Source organism: Apteryx mantelli, chromosome 1 (assembly GCF_036417845.1).
Source record: "Apteryx mantelli isolate bAptMan1 chromosome 1, bAptMan1.hap1, whole genome shotgun sequence".
Taxonomy (NCBI): domain Eukaryota; kingdom Metazoa; phylum Chordata; class Aves; order Apterygiformes; family Apterygidae; genus Apteryx; species Apteryx mantelli.
In genome coordinates, this window is record NC_089978.1 from 68,009,334 (window position 1) to 68,030,321 (window position 20,988).

The 20,988-nt window shown below is 36.6% G+C and overlaps 1 protein-coding gene across 4 annotated transcripts in view; it reads left to right on the top strand.

Annotated features, from left to right (window-relative positions):
* Positions 1-20,988, top strand: part of HERC2 (HECT and RLD domain containing E3 ubiquitin protein ligase 2) — a 124,025-nt gene that overhangs the window by 17,669 nt on the left and 85,368 nt on the right. For all 4 annotated transcript variants that reach the window (XM_067294214.1, XM_067294230.1, XM_067294221.1 and 1 more), the window contains exon 4: positions 8,041-8,178. In XM_067294214.1, coding sequence (XP_067150315.1) covers positions 8,041-8,178 — 138 coding nt within the window. The remainder of the gene's footprint in view (positions 1-8,040; positions 8,179-20,988) is intronic.

A 20,988-nucleotide genomic window follows, 5' to 3' on the forward strand; every position in this document is an offset into this window, starting at 1 on the left:
TGCCTTTTTCTTTGTGTTGGTTGTAGTGCTCTTTTGAGTCCTTAGTTTGCTAAGCTTATTTCTGCCAGGTTAGGAAAATCAAACCTTTTTCTTTTTCGACTGGCTTAATTTTCTGTTCACTATCTGATGAGTTTCATCGGTAATGGATGTGACCCCAAGTAAATGAGACCCTCTCTAGGAGAGGGTGGAAGGGGAAAGTGGAAATGTTCATTTTGGTAGCAGTGAACTGTTATTTCAGCTTCTACTGCTTCCTGAACTGCATTGTTGGATAGACGTGGTATTTCAAACCAGTAATGCCTAATTCCTTATGGAGATTTCTTTTTAACCTATGATTTCTCTCCTTAAAAAAAAGATAAATAAGGGTCTTTTGGACTAGAGGAAATTATTTTCACAGAAAAGAAGCCAAAATAATTACTCTTTGAGGGGAGAGTGCATTATGTGTTATTTTTATCAAGAATATAAGCTTCACAGTTTGGGGGGGGGGGGAAGGGGCTGCATGCTGTAGTAAGACTAGAATTCTGCTCCTGAATGCTTTAGGGCTAGAAAACTTCTCCTTGTCCTTCTTGTGATGCTAGCCATATTGAAGATTGTTATTGATGTTGGATGAAAATACAGCTGATCCTATCAAAGGGCTACTACAGCAGCTGCTCATGAAATGGATGGAGCAAATGTAATAATTTTTTCTTGGGATTGGCTGGTACTAAAAGACATCCTAAGCTTGCTGTAATGGAGGGTTATGCCATTGACAGCTCATGATAGAAAAGTGTTATGGTGATGGTGGGATAATGATTCAACATATTCTGCTCTGATGTAGCAAAAAGCTAACAAATATCTGTAATAATAAGAGAGAACATATTAATTGCATCCTATAAAGCAGGTATTTAACTTCCTTTTTTTCAGTGCCAGATCTTTATACATCAGTTTTAGAATTGTACCTGTGCTGGTCTCTGACAGAAATCTACTCTTCCAATATCCTTATGGCTAAATAGCCTCAAAGAATTAGGCTTTTTGTTGGTGCTGTAGTACTTCTAGTAAGCCCATAGAAAGATGTCATAGTGGGTTTTGCTTTCAGAGGAATCATTGAAATATAATTAAATAGGAAAATGCCAGCTGTCAGTTCTGATCCAAAATTTAGAGAGCAGTATAAAGTCAAACAACAGAAGTGCTAAGCAAATCTGTTACTTGACATGTTTGTCTACACTTGTGACACCTGCTCTGAATCATGATTTGAACTTTTGTTGTTTTTTTTTTCAAAGTTGGATGTATGTGCATATGACTTGAAGGATCAAAAAGGTATAATATGTTAAAGGCTGTAGGATACTGTTCTTTAAAAATGCAGAAATTCTGACAGTTTACTTTAGAAATAAGGCATTTTGTTTATCTTACAATGTCAGTGGCCAAGCTGTGATGAGGCTTTCTAAGGCTTTCTCACATTTCTGTTTTTATCTTTAAAACAAGACTGCCACTTGTTGTTTCCAGTACTGCATATGGTAGGCTAGGTATAAATAACAACTGAACAGACACAGAGATCTATTCAGAAGTGAGCATTATCTGAGTTGTCAGCATTTAACCTCATTTTGCTAAATTCTATGGTTAGAGGCTTGCTGAAAATATTACAGAAAGTGATAGAATTTTATTAATGTTTAGCATTGGATATTCCATGATTTTGTGCCATCTGAAAGATTGTGATTCAGCATGGTCTTTATTTTTGCCCTTATCAATAAATAATGGGGTAGGAATAGTGCAAGGTGCTGGTTGAAAGTTGAAATACTTTCTGTAGAGACCCCATAGAGTCTTATTCATCTGTACTTGATTCTCAGTAATCATTAGTCTTGAACCACAGGCATATGAAAAGATCATGGACTCCAGGATCCCTTATTTCTGATTTTGTTTCTGCATTCTTACAAATAACACTGCTACACTGCTTTTCTGAGACGTTCTGAAGCAAGCAAAGATGTCCTTAAAAATTTAAGGCATGAATTAAATTAAATGGCACAAGTAATCTGAACATTTTTTTCCTCTGAAATGGTGAAGTATAGAAGTTACATAGTACAGATCAGATCTGTTCCTTTCTGCGAATGTGGTGTTCTTCTACATAGGTACTTCTAAACCACGTGTCAATTAAAAGCCTTGGAAAAACTGCAGTAGTTCATTTAGAAACTTTAATATAGCCTTTTCGGGCTAGTAACTCTTAGAATTAATGTTTTAATTCTCTTTCAGTGAAGTTAGCCTTCTTAAAAGCCATTGTGCTGGCCTGCAGGATTTGCAAAATGTAACTATCTTGCTTACTAGACTTGAACTTTAAAAAGAAGAATCTAATCAAGACTATTTTTGGTCAATGTGAATCACATTGTATATCTGATCTCATCGGGCAGTAGAGTGAGTTATGGAACCAGAAAAAATGGTGCTTAATTTGTGCTTCTGAACTTGCAGCTCCAATTAAATTTCATGAAATTAAAATCAAGCATATTTCAGCCTGTTTAGTTGATAGCTACTTTTTTGCATAAATGATTTATAAATGTAATTCAAGAGAAGGAAAAGTGCGTACTAGTAATTAGATGTATCTAAATACCAGTGCTTTTTTATTAAAAGCAATATATTTTAATCTCAGTATTCAGATTTTGCAGCTATATTGACTAATTTGGAGATAAATAAGAGATCTTGTACATAAAAGAGGTAGCAGTACCTAGTCCTTTTTATGCTGTCTGTTTTAAGAAGTTTTGATTTATGCTCATGAGTTGTAATCCCTCTCTTCTTCACCAGTGCTGTAGCTCTCTTAGTGCTGACTGGGCTGTTCAGAAGAGGCCCTTCATTCTTGCAGTGGGTATCAGCAGAGGCTGGTATGACTGGAAGAACATACCATTGATAGTGAAAAGCATTCCTTTTCTCTCTAGGAATGATATGCAAATTTTGCCTTTTTTTATGTGTTAGCAAGAACATTTGGATAGGAATAACCTCTTTGTTTTTTCTTAATAGCATTTCAAGTGCATTTCAAATGGGTGGTTAATGTGTTCAGCTGACTGTGTTTGTATGTTTGCAAGTAGCTTCTGAGGACGCAGCTGTGACAGTAGTGATGTACAAATACAGGTGCACTTCCAGCGCAGCAAAATTATTAGGCTGCCATTAGGAAATTTGGGATCAGATTAACATTTTATATACTGGAAGCTCTGTACTTAAATAATGATGATATTTCTGTCCAAGATAGGAAACCATTACTATGAATTTTGAAGACATATCAGTTAACCACACAGGTCTCTTTTTTGTTTTTTTTCTTCTTCAAATTTCTGTATAGATGGGAATTCTGTTTCAATTAGCTATATTCAAGTTTCAGGACAAAAATACAAAGTTAGTAATCAGCTTCATGCCTCTGACCTGCCTTTGGTAAAACACTGTGGACTTTTTATTCTCTTCTTTCTTCTCTCCCCTCCCCTCCCAAAAGTCAGACCATTATGTCTGTTAGCGTAGTTTTGTTGAATCCATCAACCTCATCCAGTGTTGCATCTGCAAATAGATGATAAAGTCCAAATGCCGTAAAGTGATTCTAGAGAGTCTGGTAGAAATCAAATCTTTATAATGACAGTAACAGCATGTGGGAGTTGGCTATGCTGGCTACTGTTCAGACCACATAGATCTCAAAGTGTAATAGTGAACAAGCCTACAAGATGATTCCTGGTTTAGGCCTCCTTTATTATGTAAGAAAAAAAACTTGTTAAAAGTGAAAAATGCTTCTTTTCTCTCCCTCTTTTCTGTATCCCCTAACCCAGCTATACTGACTGTACTCAGGGGCTCAAGCATTCAGTATTCGGATAGCTGTGGATAGTCACATCCTGTTTGCAGGACAGAGGGAAGTCACTAGTCCTCCCACTAGATAGCTTGACTTCTTAAACAGAAAATGCTTTTTTGCTTATCCAACAGATAATTAAAAAACACATTTTAAAAAATATCAGATCTGGGAAGAAAAGAAACTTTATTTCTTGTTTAGAATTAGGAGACTAGAAACTTCTGCCATCTGGATTTTTACATCTGGATGTCTATGTAAATATGATTTTCAAATGGTTAGGCATGCATCCTTCCCTCACAAATTACTATCAACTGAAATTAAAAAAAAAAAAACTCATGTAAAATAGCATTAAAACCCCCAAATGTTAAGTTCTCCTTGTCCCATTTGGTGGGATAAATAGTCATCAGCTAAGGCAAAATCAAAACTACTCAATCCCCCAGTCTTTTACTTTGCATAAGCCTGGAGGAAGCTGGACTTCAAAGTATGTGTCCAGCCCATGCATTGATTAGGTCTGGGGGAAGTTCTCATGAACAGATTGCTTGCAGATGCTGCAGAAACTTTGGTGACTTCAGTGAATTTGCCTGTCTCGTGAAGTTGTGGGTTATGGTGGCAGAAGCTGTAAGAGATGGCTTGATTACTTAGGACTTCATCTGGTCATGTTAGTATCTCCCAGTCTGCTGTTTTACAGAGAGAACAAATGGTTATTTTGAATTGGTTTTGGAGTGTTTTCCTGATCTGAAACTACTGAACGCTATTTTAGAGTGGTCTTAAAATGCAGCTCGTATGCAGAGCACACTGCATAACTTTTTGCCTTGTGAATGACAAAGGTATTTGTGGCAACATCTGCTGGGAAGTGGTTGCAGTTTGTTTGCTTCTACTTAAGAATTCCTGACTATGTCAGTTCATTGGAATTCAAGAGCAGCACAGGATCTTACCGTAGCAGATGCCTGAGACAACTATGCAGTGACAATAATCTTCTTCACTGAATATGAAATGTAAGTTCCACCTTTAGCTGCTTCCTTTTCATCCTCTGTTTATAGTGGGGTGGGCTATTGCTGTGACTGCATTTAGTGCAGGATCAAAGATGACTGATTTTGCAGCTTTATTTTGTTCTAGAAGACTGACCATACATGGTCAGTTACTGTGCTTGGGTTTGGGGGCTAACTTCTGATTGAGGATGGTTACTTCAGTTGCTAAGTTTTGACTGTCTAAGCACACCCCAGTTTGGAAGCATAAGATTGTAAACCAAAATATAGTTAAGAGGTAGTTCTCTCAGGCAACTTTTACACAGTTGTTTTTCCCTGTCCCAATATTCACATTTCAGTCTGAGAAAAAGGTAAGTTAAAACAGGCTATCAAAATGCTGGATGTTTTTGTCTGTATTGTTTTGAAAGCTGTCTTATTATTTGTTATTTTGGTCTATGCTTGCTTCACCCAATAATCCCCCCTGTGCTGTGTGTTTCATACTGTGTTGCATTAGAACGTGCTCCTTTCAACTGAGCACCTGGCTTGGTTTTTCCTCAGTGTCAGTCACCAACCTCACTTTCCCTGAAGTAGGGATTTGGAAAACGCTTTGTTAGGTCTTCACGTGCTGCTCTATGGAATCTTGTGGAAATATCTCCCTGGCTGTGATATTACTGTATTGCTCAGTCTGTTGTAGTAACTAGCTGCATGGGGAAAATAATATCTTAACAATTAAAATTCTTTCACACCTGTATGATGCTGCAGTACTCCTAATGTGGTGTTCTCCCTACTCTTTTCTCTTTCCCCAGCTGGGCTATTTTTTAGCCACTAGTATTGTGAAGAAGGCTAGTTTTGTTCCTCATCACTATCTTCTGAAAAGTTTTCAGGGTTCCCTTTATAAAATCCCTTTCTTTCAGCATAGCTGAGCTTCCATAATTATGAAGTTTGTGTTGCTGCTTTAAATCTAGACTAACTGAAACCACCTTTGTACCTTAAGGGGCAAATAGCTTTGTGCAAATGTAGTGAAAATTTTTTAAGGAGCAATTTGACAAGGGCTTTTAAAGTGATTTATGGCTCAGATCCTTCCCCCTTCTTCCTCCAACTGTTCATACAGAAAATTCAAAAAATTTCCCCTTGTGGATTTCAATGTGCTTAAAGTCAAGGTTATTTTTATATAATATAAAGTTCCAACCTGGACTGGAACCTTCTCTGTTTGCAGTGAGGAATTGGGCAAAATAAGTTCATAACCCTTTATCATCATGCTTTGCCAAGGATCTGTTAAAAAACATAACAAGTTCTACAGCTGCCTGTGAAAGATCCTGTAGTGTCTTGGCACAACGCCCTTCTACCCGCTGACTGAAATCCCAGACCTTGTGGAGCGTGCCTTTACATGTGTGGGTGAGCAGAGAAACTGTGAGGTTACAGTGTTACTGTGTGGATATTCTGAACTACTTGAGCTAAACAGGGTGCTTAGTCACTGGTCTAACTGTGTAATGAAATTTGTGCTTTTAATATTTACTTGTACCTTGGGATAGAAACAGCTACATTCAATTACATTTTGGTTGTGTTACCATGCTGAAGATTGCTAGACTGTTTTGGCAGTTCCTCGTTGTTTGAGAAACACAGTCATACTCAGTATGACTTCCACTTAGAAGTAAAATATCCAAACTGTTTTTTCCTGTTCTCAAGTGACCTCTGCTATCCCTTCCTTACCCCACAATCCCAACTGCAAATTGCATGCTGCAGTTCTGTCTTGCTCTCTCTCTCTCTTTTTTTTTTTTTTTAATCTCTTCCTTGTTGTCTTCAGCTGCCACCTCCTGAGTGCTAGTGTATGTTATAGGTTAGGAGACATTGGCTTTTAATTTAAAGCCTGTATAATTAAGGCAGTTTAAAAAGGTTTTGTTTGGGTAGTGTTATTTTCCACAGCTAAGCAAATTTTTAACAAATAGGCAATCACAGATCCAGTCAAAACCAAATTAGGTATCTATTTTTTCAGGCCAGGTGGAAAGAGTAGTTGAATGTTTTTGTAGATTATGATAGAATGTGGTTTGTATGCTTTGAAGTAATAAGAGGCCATAATCCCCGAGTGGGGTATATGGCAAGTCTGAGGCAGGCTGCAATCAGATACGCTGTGTCTGGCTGCAGCTCTAATCCATTGTTCTTGTCTTCTGAAATATGCTAACGCAAATGCATATGTTGTGGGGGGGGCAAACTGGGTAGGAAAAAAAAAAATTCTAATGCTTGCCGGAACTGTTGTGACAGGACATTTGGGAAAGAATCTGTGTAGAGTTATGTTGGCAGATAGAAATGGAGGAGCAGTAATTTTTAACAGCCTGGTAAAGATGACTGGTGGGGCTAATCTCTTAATTTGGTACATCTGTAATTAGAACAGCATGTTTGTTTTTGTTTTGTTTGTTTGTTTTGGGGAGAGGGATAGGTTGCAAATGCTGGAGTTGAGAACTTTTTGGGAAAGTGGTTAGAAAAGAGGGCTATCAGATGGTAAGAAGAACAGTTGCCAACATGGCCCTGAATTGCAAGACGTTCTTGTGCATTAAACTGGCTGGAGGTGCAAATATGGAAATCCATATGCCCGATGTGATTAAGGAGGGACTTGCAGCTGTCTGTTTCTACTGTGTTTGGAAGACTGGGACTTTCATCCAATCTTTGATTACAGACATAAGTGACTAATGTCTGTTTTCTGTCTTTATGAAAATAATCTTATAAGGATTGCAAATGCTGTTGTGAACGGTTCTGCTTGGGCAGAAAGTGGTGGTATTATTGTCATTGCTTGCTGGTAATTACTAAAATGGTAGATACATTACAGGTATTGGCATATCCACCAATTTTAATGCAGCAGTATTTCAATATAAAGCTCTCCTTGATTTTGAAATTAAGGCAATTGTTGTCTTTTCCATGTTGGAAATAGAATATGAAAATAAGAAAATAATACTGAAATACATGTGAGTAGTTGGGAGCAAAATCTGACTCAAAGTGCATTCTTTGGCATGTCAACCTTATGTGTTGGGTATTGTTTTTAAAAGTTCATCCTTCTTGGGAGATTACAGCAATGATTTCTTGATTCTAAGGTCACTGTGTTGTGAAGTGTTACATGAGACTTAGTACCTGTGACAGTTAACATGATGCATACTACTTTTCCCCACTCCATACTCTTAATGACAGACAATATTGCTGTAAATTTGTGGGCTCAGATTTTCATCTTTAAGTTTTTGATTTAAAACTGAATTGAGGGGATAAGTAGCTTAACTGGTGGTCTTTTTTTTTTCTTCTCTCCTTTAGATGATAGCACAGAATGCCAAACTGCTTCAAAGAAAGAAGAGCAAAATGACAAAGACAAGAAAGATGAAGAAGAGACTCCACTGCCCACTTACAGGGCCAAATCGATTGTTGAGAGTTGGGTATGGGGCAAACAACCAGGTATTACGGCTGTTTCAGTAATTCTCACTGAAGTATTACATATTCTGTGTTGATCACTACTTGCAGCATCAGGAAGTAATTGGATCAAATGTACTTGTTGACAGGTGCGTCTGATAGATTAGTGGAATAAGTCTGGTAAGTGATTAACTGACAGGTGCATTTGTTAGATTAGTGGCATAATTTTGATAAGTGATTAACTGCATAGTTCAAGTTAAACATCACTTACTATTATTACCTCTGGATTTAATTAGATTCATGACTTGAAGAGATAATTTGCACCTTTCATGCTACTTTAAGGAATGAAGAACTGACTTGTTTGGAAGAAATGAAGTGATACAGTGAAATGTTAGGATGTTTTCAGAATTTTTTCTTTTCAGCTATGGATACTAAAAAGAAATTGCTTAGCTTCGGAAGCCTGAATTTTCTGCAGGCAGTAGAAATTTAATAGAAACATGTAGGTGCTTTTTCTTCTTGGCTTCTTCGTCTGGCTGGTGAGTTTGTGTGACTCATGGGAGAAGGTTCAAATGGTTAGTGCAATTGATTGTCCATCCTGACTTCTGCTGACAGTAATCTTACCCATGATGGCAGTGGAAGAATGGTCTGTATGTTCACATCTTAGTCTATGGCTTTATGGCTTATCAAAATACTGATTTTGATATTGAAGCCAATTGAAATTCATGTCTGCTTATTACTGCAGAGCAGCAGTTCATTGTCTAAAATGGTTCAATTTAAAAATAGCGAATCAGAAGAAGCTTCACTTCAGTGGTTTGTTTTACGGTTTTGGTGCATGGTGTGTTCAGTTTCAGATGCCGGCATCTAGAGACTTTGGAGACATCTGATGTGCCCCCTTTCCTATCCGCTTGCTGAGAAACCCTTGGGGAAAAAGTGTTACCTCTTCGGTGCCAGAATCTGAATCTGTGTAGCCCTGTTTGCTAGGGAGGCTATTCAGCTTGTTTCTGATGAGCCACAGATCAGTTCCCAGTCTACTTTCCTCTGCTCCATGCCAAACAGCTTGTCACCTTTTCTTAAGGACAGCAGGACAGATGGATTTGCTGTCACTCTAGTATAGGGACAGAGAATTTTGCAGTGTAAGAGGAATGAAAAGAATTGCTCGTACAGTGGAAAGGGAGGGGGGGAGAACTGAATGTGTTTGAGAGATGTAAGCTAAAGGTCACATCGTTTTTTGTTTATATTTTATTTAGTGTTTGTTGTTGAAGAGTAAAATAAAGAAAATATTTTACAAAATGGTAATCTAAATGCGAAGTGTTTTATCAAATTTCTCCCAACTGATAAAGGTGTTTGGAACAAAAGCTGGCCTTTAAGCCCTCTATCCCCCCAATCCCCCCATTAAGTTCTTAAAAATTGGAAAAACAGTCATTTGGCGGGGGGGGGGGGGGGGAAGGGATGTATATGTGTTTGGAGCTTTCAGAAAGGAATGGTTTACTTTCTTATATTTACTTTAGTCTTTGTATATATCATGGCATTTTGGCACATATGGATACTTACTCTAGAAATAATGTACAAAGCTCTTCTGTAATAAATTCTTATTCCTTGTTTTTCATTACCATTTGTGCTTGAAGTTTATGTCACCTTAATTAGAATTAATTAGTTGACTGGCAAATCCATAAACAATATTACAAATGCATGTACGTTTTATCTATAGAACAGTGTTATGGATGGCTTTCTTGATTTCAGATAACACTTTTTTTTTGTATTTGTCAGAAATATAGCTAAAAACTACCTTTTGAGTCACTCAAGTTTTTATGCTTTATGATTCTCTTTATTTTCTTCAAAATAAATCATTTCAATCTTGCTACTTTGTATAAGTTTTTCATAAAACAAGGAAGTCTGCTTAAGCTTTTCTTATGTCATTCCTCCTAAAAGGGCATGAACCCTTGAACATTTGACCATAAACTGTCTGACGAAAGCACAGAGCACCTATTTATTTGTTGAAAAGGAGAATTCTTTCTCAGATTCTTACTTCAAGTAACAATATATTTAAGACTTACTATGTTTTAATTTATGTTTGTTTTAAAATTCTCTACATGTAATATGTAGTTTGGAGCTTCGAGATGCTTTTAGATATTTTTGTAAAGGAATTCAAACTCTGTCTCTTCACTTCCTACAAAGTAGATAAGACTTACTGAGTTCCAGGTCAGTACTCTGAACTATTTTTATTCAGTTTAATGATTCCCAGTCTTACATTATGAAAATACTATCTAGACACTAGATAATGCACACCTCTGTTTTAGAAGTGCTGAAAGACAACCTTATTTTGCTGAAATATGTGGAGGGTTATATTGTTGAACTTCAACAGACTAGTTCAGTGGGCCTTGTGACATTGTTTCCCCATGAGGGCTGAGGGATTTTGAGATCAGACAGAAAACCTGTTTGCTAAATGTGTTGAGAAGCATACTTTTTATGTCTTTTTTTTTCTCTTCTCCTTTTGTTTTGTCATCCTGGCATGAGTTCAGAGAAGGGAAATGCTTTCCCCAGTTTTAATTTATGCTAAGATCAGTACTATGCCAAAACAGGACAAAGAAGGTATAGTTTTTTGGAATGATCTTACTGTGCAAAATTCTGCAGAAATGCATTAGATAGCAATAAAAAAAAGTGTAAGCCATTATTTGACTTTAATGGATTTTTTCCTTCTTTCTAGCTTCTTAGAGTTCATCCGTTTTACATTTGGTTCTTAGCTGGTTTCATCCTTGAGCTATTTGGACCTCTTCTTCACATGAGCGCTGCTTTAAACACCCCCACCCGCCTCCTGTGTGTTTGTTAACCTGTTCTTCTTGATTCTTCCTAAAAATCTTGTTTTACTTCTTTCATCCGTTTTCTTTTCTTAAAATATTTTTTTGTGTCTAACATGATTGGATAGGGGTCCAGGTGTTCTTCCTTGGACGTGGGGAGAAAAAGAGGAAAACCACTGAAGCTGTTGTATGAAACTACAGAAAATAGGGCGGTATCTTACTTTCTTGGGCTTGTTTTTCTTAGTCTTGATATGCTTAAGGTTGGCTATATTGAGTCTGGACAAAGGACAGTCTAGTCCAGTATCCTGGCTGCAACAGTGTGAAGTAGCAGTAGCCTAATGAAGAGTTGGGTGCTATGTGTATAACACTTACTGTATCTGTAGCCTGTATACTTTGAGCCAGAGGTGATGGTATGTGTTTTGAGTGTTTTTCTGGGGTGGTGCACATTTTATTTTTCTTCAATTAGTTTGTCTAGTCTCTTTTGAACTTTTTGAATTTTTATCATCCATAGCAACCTGTAGCAAGGAGTTTTATAATTCAACTATATATCGTATAAATAGTATCTTCTAGTGCTTGACTTGATTTTTGGCATCTGTTAGTTTCACCTAATGCCCTGTTGCTGTTATACTGGTAGAGATGGTGAACAATTGTTCCTTACTTGTCTTCCTCCTGACACTGATTTTTTTTTCTTTCTTTTTCTAATACTTTTGTCATAATTCCCCCTCTACCACGCATGTGTGTGCCCACGCACATACACACAAGCACACTCACACTTGTTGCTTTCCCAGGCTGATGATCTTAATTTGTGTAACTTCTTTACATGTAGAAGCTATTCCAAACACTTGTTCTTCCCCTTACTTTTTCAGCTATATTTTTGTTCTGGGGAAGGTGGGTTGGGAAGACAAGAACTGCATATAATATTCTAGATGTGGGGACCTTATGGTTCCATGAGGTGGCATAATGATCTCCAGTTGTCTGTCTTGATACTCTGTTTTTGCAACTACTGTTGAACAGTGTATCAGCTTCTTCAAAGAGCTACTCTACTGTGGTACCAAGATCTTATTCCTGAGTGGAAAGTTGCTTGGAGCCCATTTAGCAAGGAAAATAGGGATTTTGTTTCCCTTGCTCATCAATGTACCTCTACCATTCTGTTGTTCATATGCTTCTTCTCTGATTGTCTGCACCTTTTTGCAGTTGGGTCTCATCTTCACTACTGTAATATCAACAGACTTTATCACTTCACTATTTATCTCCAGCACAGGACTTTGAACAGGTTTCTGTAGGGCTTGCTAGTATTGTCGCTCCTCAGTGTAAACTAGCTATTTATTCATACCCCTTGTTTCTTGTCTTCCAGGCATGTCTGTCATTTTTAAGCATTTATCTCTTATACTGTGCTCATCTGCTTATCTTCTTTAGGAGCTCTTTGAAGGTTTTGTTTTTCAAAAAACATTCAGCAAGAGATCCCTTGTTCATGTGACTGACCCCTTCAGAGAACTGTCCCGAAAGATTTGTGACATATGACTTGCTGTTTACAAGTGCTGTGTTGACTCTAACTCAGTGTAGTATTATTCATGTACCCAATAATTCTGTTCTTTATTATAGTTCTTATCAATTTGCTGAGTGTGGACACTAAGCACCCTGGTTTGCATTTTAGACCAGTTTTCTCTGGAACCTACTAAAAAGACAGTTTAAAGTGAGACTACTGCTAAAGGTAACAGTTCACAGTCTTATCCTTTATTTCTTTAAGTTCTTAAAGTGAATATTGTCTGGCTGCAGTAATTTGTTGGCATTGATTTGCTCTATAGCATCATCATCCAGTACTATATGATTTGAGACAGGTATTTTGATGCATCACTTGTAGAAGGAAGTTCTTGTATAGGAACATCCCATTCTTTTCTATACCAAACCCAGTGTATGTACTTTTTGGAGATTAAGTCAAGCATTTATCTCCTTTTTAATGGTTTCTCACTAATAACTCTAGTAACTTGAATAATTTTCTTCCTTTTTGTAAAGGCCTCCTCTCTCTTAAGCTTTGTACTTCAGTATTAACATCCTGTCAATGGTGGAAGGAGGACAAAGTATCTGTAAAGCCTGTTTTGTCTCGTTTAAAGCCAGGCATTGCATTTTCTCTATTTTTTCTCATTTTTTAAATTTTTAACACTTTTTTAGAGATATGTATAAATTACTTCTGATTTTCTGTTTCACTGCTCCCTGTGTGAAGGGGACTTTGTCTGCTGTTTGTTGTCATTTTCTTGAATTTTGCCAGCTTCTGTTCCATTTTTTTTTTAATTTGAGAATGCAGAGTTCCTAAGACTGCCCATAAAAGATGTGTTGTTTCAGACCCTGGGCTTTTATGCAGCTGTGTACTCCTGCTTCTTCTTCACAGAAAACTCTTATGACTTCATAATTCTATGTGCCTGGTTTAGTTTTGGTTTAGATGGAAAACATCCATTTTGTACAGGCAACAGTTCCTGGTGAAATTGAACCCACTTCTATACATGTTTTCTCAGACATGTATTGAGGTTTCTCTTCTCTGACAAAATCTGATCCTGCATATAGCATAGATGAGAATTTCAAAATCTGCTACCAGAAAGATTCTGAACTTCAGTTTCCCATATAGCAGTCTGCATTATTGCCTCTAGTATATTTTTTGTCAACAAAATGAATGTTGTTGGTACTCACAGGGTCATGTATATTGGTTCCTTGTTGCCCTAGAAGCCTATCCACATACTTGGAGGTCTACTCATTTTGCACTCTGCAGGCAATTACATCTAGCCCTGCTTGTCCTTTTTCCCTAGGGTGTTGTGCCATTCAGAGAAGTGGGTGGAAGTAGCAGGGAAGCAGCTAATCATTATGCAATGTTCTTTGCGGTTGAAAGAAAATAGAAAAAGTTCTCTGAAAAATAGAAAATGGGAACTCGGGAAGCTTGTTTCTGGGGGACCTTGGACTTGAAAAGGAAAAATGCACAAATGCTGAAGAAAGATTCTTCTGTTTTGTGTCCTCTCCACCTGCAATCATATCATTGTTTTAATGAAATTATTGCCATCTTTTACAAAAGCCTTGTTTATACTTAGACCATTGGGCTGTAATGACACTAGTAATACTACACTGAAAGTTAAATTTTAAGCAATTCTACAGGGATGGTGTCCTCAGTAAATAATGCCATCAAAACTCTAAACTCAGTTTTAACTGAACTTCTAATTTGGATTTAATTGTAACTTGTCCAGATGCCTACAAGGCACAGTTGAATCAATGAAAATGTAGTTGTTTGGCATCCTTCTTATTTTATTATAGTGACTTACTGTTTTTGATAAGAGTCCTTCTTTTGTGGGGAAAAAAGTTTCCTTTATGGTAGCTCCAGTCCTTGCAAACGTGTAATGACTTTGTGTGTGTGTGCGTATGAACATGTTTAAAAAGAAAAATAAGCAGAAGAGCTAACCGTTTAATACATATCACTATTGGTTGTTTAGAAATGTCTTCAATATAACATGTATTTGTAGATCTAAAATTTGAGAGATTTTAGAGACTTTTGTCCAAAAGTGTAATTTTCCCTTAAGGCTGAATCATATTTAACTTTTTAGGGAAAACACATTGGCTCAATCTTTTTCTCAAAGCATAAAACTATAGAGCCAGCTCAGTGACTTTAAGTTTAGCTGTATAACATTTATATAGTACTGCTTGAGGTTAATTTTTATTTCTTGAAAAATCTAACAGCTTAACTGATCCAACAACTGGGTATAGAAGCTGAGCTTTAAAAGCTGTTTAAATAGGTTATGGTTCAAATTTGCTGTACTCTGATCTCATTTTATATGATTAAGATGATAAATATTGCATACTTATGGGCAAAGTTATTTTAAATTCACCTTAATCATTGTCTGAATATCAAATGCTACTTCATACTTGAAGTTTCAGTAGAAATCCTGCTACTCTGTTTTCTCAGTGGAACAAAAAGTAAAGGCAAAAATAACCCTAATGTAAACTGCTTTAGAGGAACAAGCAGCATGCAGTGGAAGTGGGGATACAGTTTTCTTATGTAGTCAGAACTGGTTTATATTAGCAGTGAATTAAACTATTATGCTGGTAAATCATTGTTGTGACGTAACACTTCTGGGGTTTCCTCATGCATGAGTGAGAGCTTGTTTTTTAGATAATGCCATGTCTTGTTTTTCTGATGTTGTTAGTAAAGCTAATTGCACTAACAGTTGCCTTAGAGGCGATACCTGAGGGAGCAGAAGAAAATTACCTGTGTGAATTCAGGGAGATATTGCTGAGATACACATCATTAGCAACAGCAGTTGGAATTAACTGGGCTTCTGTTGTGACGGGAGAATAGCTGCAAGTTTCATCCTTTAAGGGCTATTAGTTAGAGGATTAAATCTAAATTTGTATTGTGTGCAAAAAAAAAGTAATTAAAAGCAGTCACAGCTTTGGAAAAAATTGTTGTTTTATTAACCTTCTCTAAAACTATATTGAGTGACATTTTTCTACCTTTAATATAATTTCTTGATCAAATAATTTAAGTTCAGATTTAGAAATACTGATAAAAGGAATGGCTCAATAAAAGGATAAAGTTTGACTAGGTTCTCCCTGCTGTCTTTTTTTTTGGGGGGGGGGGCGGCTAAATATTGCTGTTCTCTGAACTCTCTCCTCCCCATCTTTTCTTTCATTTTCTTACCCCCTAAAACAGTTTTGCATCTTCCCAAAAGAAAAGAACCCCAGAACTTGGAAGCTCTTGTCCAGCTCCAATTTTCTGTTTGATTTTTATTTATGTTCTTAGAGGGTGTGTGTGTATATGTGTGTGTATATATATACACATACATGAATAGAGAGTTGTCTCTTGCCATTTTGTTCTCTGTATGAGTATTTTAGAATCAATTTTTGTTCACAAAAAAGACTTTAAAAATTAAGTACTCAACCACATAATGAGAAGTGTTACAGATGTCTATGCAACTATTCATTCTTTGTTTCCACTGAATAGTAATAAGATAAGCTGCGCTGATGGCCATCTTTTGATGGGGGGGCATGGAAGGAAGCAAAGACAAAATACCCTTTAAGAACTGTATTCTTTGTTAATGAAAAATAATTTCAGGGGCATATTTAGCCTTGTTTCTTAAGGAAATTAGACGTGATTGCATTTTGTCTTTCCCTCTGACTTTTGAATCTACTATGTATTCTGTGGTGATGGCTCGCTGGCCCATTAGAAGCACATTTGGCCAAGCCAACCACATCTTCTGTCTGCTTTTTGTCCAGTGGATGCATCAGGCAGTGGGAGGGGAGAGAGAGAGGGGACAAAATAGAAGAATCTGTAGGAAATTAGAGTGCATTAGTTCTGCTGCTCACGGGAATGTGTGCTGCTTGTAACAGTAGATTCTTGCCAAATTCTGCTGGAAACCTGTTTTGTGTTCTTAGAGCTGAACTTGCTCCTTCTAAAGCTGGTTGACTCAACAGAAGTCCTGGAAACTACTCAGTTTGATACAGGCATTTTTCAGGGTCCTTTATCTATCAGGTAGAAGCATGCAATGTTCCCTGCAACAGCTACTGAAATAAGTGTTAAGAAAGCATTTAGTATGTTAAGTTTTTTTTTTTTTTTTTTTTTTAAAGCTCAGGGAAAAAAAAGAGGAGCAAGTTGACCTTTGAACAGGCTACCTATTTTAGACTCAGGTCAGATGAGTGCTCTGGCTGTGGCTGAGGTGGTTTAAGAAGTTACTGTCTTCAACTGCCTGTCTTACCCCCCTCAGTTTTGCTGGCATAACTATATAATGCATCACTTCTTAACTTTGTTCTGTCAAATGATCTAGGTTAAATGCTACTGGTATTTTTCCTTCTAATGCGGAGAACTTTTGACAGGATGAATTAAGAAGTGAAGACATGCAGTTATGTTAGTAGCTGTGGGGATGGAGGGATGTGATAAATTTCAACAGAAGATGGTAGACCCTTACCTATCTCCACTGCAGACAGAAGCCTGTCTGACTGTAGTTGTCAGATAACAAATATTCTGCTAATGATAACTTGAGAATTTAAACTGCTAAGTTATGACTTTAACTCCTATATTGTAGGTACGGGTTAGGTAAATAATACACCTCCAACCAGCGTTTGTAAAATAACTGAAGAAGCAAAACGTTGCAGAGGGCACTATGCTGCTACATCAGTCTTTAATGCTTAAACAGTTTTGTTTAAAGAGTTCCCTGTAACCTTCTCAGATGAAATTTGAATCGTTACTATTTATAAGCTATTCTCTCATTAGTGTATTTAGTTCATTGGTAATGTATATTGTTTAGATTTGAGGATTTATTAAAATCAATTATCATTTGGTCAATTCCCTGATAAATCTTTCTGAAGATGAACTGAATTTTCTTAAAGATTAAATCTTCTCTTGTTCCACAAGTGAATTTAAGAGAGAAAGTGTGCGACTATATCACACTTAAAAATAGTGCTACTCTTATTAAAACTGAGATAGTCCCTGGTTCAGTTTTGAGATATCTGAGTTGTAGGCTTGCTACAGTAACAGTAAGTCTGAAATAGCTGTTTTGGTTTTTAACTGCACTTTGTCTATGAAATCTCTTTTGGATTAATGAAATATTAGAAAATATGTATAAAATATTTAAGAGAGGATTTACTTAATTTTGCAGAAAGCCTTCATAAAATTGTGGCTGTTTGAGATTGTGAAGGCATGATGAGAAGGCGGAAGAAAAATAATTTTATTACAACTAAAATCAGTTAGCCTAAGTTTGGTTAGTTCAGATTTAATTTTAATGGTTTGAATGTTGGTGAGGTTAAATCATATTTTCAATATGAAGAAATTATTTATGCATGCAATTTTAAGTAGTTTAAAATAGTATATTGTAGCTGACCAGGTCGTCATACCACTAGTTTCTGAATATAAAGACTCCATCCTTTTAGGGCTAAACATTTGAAAATTGGATTCTTTCTAGCCATTCCTTTTCTTTCATAGTGATAAGAACAGGATTTCAGTTGATTCATGTTTCTAGCTTTGATACTGTCTTAATTTGACCTTGTTGTTCTATTCATTGACTTCATCAGTAGGAAAGCAAAATAACTTTCTTTTAAAATAAAATATCCTGTATTTCAGAAAGGGATATTATGAGATTATGAGATTATTATGAAACATTGTATAGTCTATAGAACTTGACACTGGTGATCTTGAAGTATTATGAAGACCTTGAAGTATTATGAAGATGTTCTTGTATTAAAGCAGAATTGAACTTTTGAGGTATTTAAAATCTAGAGTTACGGTAGTTTTTTGCCAAATGAATTGGCCGTTATAGCAGATCATTTTGTACAATATCGAGTGTCCTACAGGTTATCCCCAGTAAGTATTGATGAAGCATTAGATGCTATAGTGAAGCTATTTTTCTCTGCACAGACGCAATATCATGTGTTCATGCAATGGTTGGCTTTCAAACTAGTAACACTTGACTTGCATACGTTGTATGTGCCTGCACTGGATTCCTTTTATTGTGCACTGGGAGTTCACATAGTAGTCCATGTCATCTGTTGCATCAGAACGGCTGCAATGTTGATCACAGCAGTGTTATGGAAGAATGAATTTGGTTTAAAAAACATGCAGCTGTAGGCTGTTAGGGTCACTCCATTGTGATGGATTAGGCAGGATCCTACCTTTCCAAGTAATTGATAGAGGAACGTAGGTGGATGCTGCCTGCGTGAAGTGTTTCTTTCCAGTAGTCTCTACTGTACATATGTCTAATAAACATGTTATTTTGAAGTGAAGGGTTTTGTAATTGGAAAATCTCTAGTTCTTTAACTCTCAGAAATAATTTTAAAGGCTGTCCACATTTGTTAGTCACGAAGAAATTATGAATACTTAGCTCTGTATTACTCCACTGAGTCTGGCACCTAATCTTGGTTTGTGTAGCACCAAGGATGATACTCACTCTTCCCCAAACATAGACTTTTGTGAAAATTTATTTCAGGAAGGTGCCTTATTTTTCTTCCTTGGCTATTTCTTTACTTTTCCTATGTATATGTAAAAACATAATGTGGAGAATGAATCTGTGCAGAATGAAATCAGTTGTCAAAAAGAGCAATTTTAAGAAAAATCTCTTTGTGAAACAAAGTGTGACCATTTGTGGATGGATATTCTTCATTATTGTATCGGAGTAGTATTTAGAGACTGATAGGGTTTTACTGTTTAGGCAGGGAAGAAGAAAATTGACTTTTACCTTTTCTGATAGTTTGTTTGGAGGAGTCAAGAAGCTGGCATGCTGGAATTGGCCATGTTCTGTTGTGATACTCTGAAATGCAGAAGCCATGTGCTGCAAAGATGTTCTCTTGTATTTTGGTTTAAAAAATAAAGGTTAAGGCACTGTTTAGGTTACAGCAGCCAGTGTCATTTCTTGCAGCCTCAGAACGTGCAGGGTTTTTATTGGTGTTCTGAGTAACGTTGACACTTCAAAACTGAAATTTTATCTGCAATTTGGAGTATTTAATGAAAGAAAATTTTTGTTGGATTGGCTTGGAAATGAGGTATATTGGAGCTTCTGACTTGGTACCTATACAATCATCTGTTAAACCTTCTCAGTAAGCTTCTATTCGACCATAATAATAAAATACAGTATTAAAAAAAAAAGGGGGGGAGGGGACAAAACCACCATGCCTTTGGCAGGCATCTGTTTTATTTGTATTTTGCTTTGCATTGTCATCTGAAGTAACTGTGTGTAATTTGTTGACATTCAGACTGTACTGTAGTTCTCTGGGGACTTTTATAAGGCTAATATTTAAAGAAAGTGTCACTTTTTTGTAATATTTCTTGTTGCTTGAGTCAAAGTATGAATGTGTATAATAGCTGCTATTACTTTTGTCTAATTATATGTTTTTTAAATATCTAGACTGTAAGGAACACTTTTTAATCTGTTCTTATGCGTTGAAAAGTTGTTCCTCATGTTCAGGTGGAAAAATGCAAATTACCTCAGGGAAAGGAATGTAACACATTATGAAACGGTGAAATGTGAGAAGTGATGTTGAAAACAGGCTGCGGTAATGGCTGACAACAAACTAGATGCAACTGTGTAATGTGATATGGCAGCAGAAAAGGCCACTTGAATTCTCTGCTTGGTACGCAAAGATGCATTGCAGAGTGGGGACAAAACATGGAATTAGGTGACCCCTGCACAGAGTTGTATTTGCAAAAAATCTTTGGACCTCGTTAGATACAGTTTTCAACTCCTGAGACTGTCATAAGGGTGTCTGGATTTAATATTCTCTAGTTTGGGGCAGGTGTTCCAAAAAATGTATTCTTTGTATCACAAACACTGTTACGTGTATGTAGAACTGTGTTTTTTCATATCCTTTATCTAGTCAGGTGTGAATTAAAATGAAGTTTCTTCTGTGTAGCAGCCGGGCAACAAGTGTGATTGGCTTAGGGATGGGTATTGCAATTCAGTGAAGAGCAGACTAACATGGCCCAGTGATCAGACTGTTAATAAAGGGACACAGAAGAACCCTTCTAAGAACACATGTTCATGTTTGTCCTCGGAATTAAAGCTTCTTTTACAAAGAATGTAAAAATACACTTTTTTTTAGTTTCTATTTTATTGTGTTTTTTGATACTATCCTTGTTACCATCTATCATTAGGTTACAAGGACTTTGGGCTGTTGACTGCCTTTTCTAATCAGCCAAGAATTAATTCTCTGGTGGTGTTACATAAGCCAGATCTTTATTTTCTAGCAGTACTCACAAGTGTCTTGTAAATTCTGACATTTGGTTTAGAGGCTTAGCAGCCCTTGGCAATGATCCTAGCGCTTCTGAGAGTAATTTTATAACTTCTAAGAAACTTAAGATAAGGTGTATCAGTGCAAAATGAAAGCACATCCTTGCGGGCACTTAAAAGTTTGTGGCCTGTACTTAGAAGTCTGACTCTAAGGTCTACTGATGATAAGAATTTGCTGTCTAACTTGTTTATTTAAAACAGTTGCATAAATCTTTCATATGACACTATAATTTTAGCCATGAAATACTAAGGTTCAGATTTATTCACACAAAACCTGTTTTGATGATGACCTTACCTTTGTCTGTCTAAAT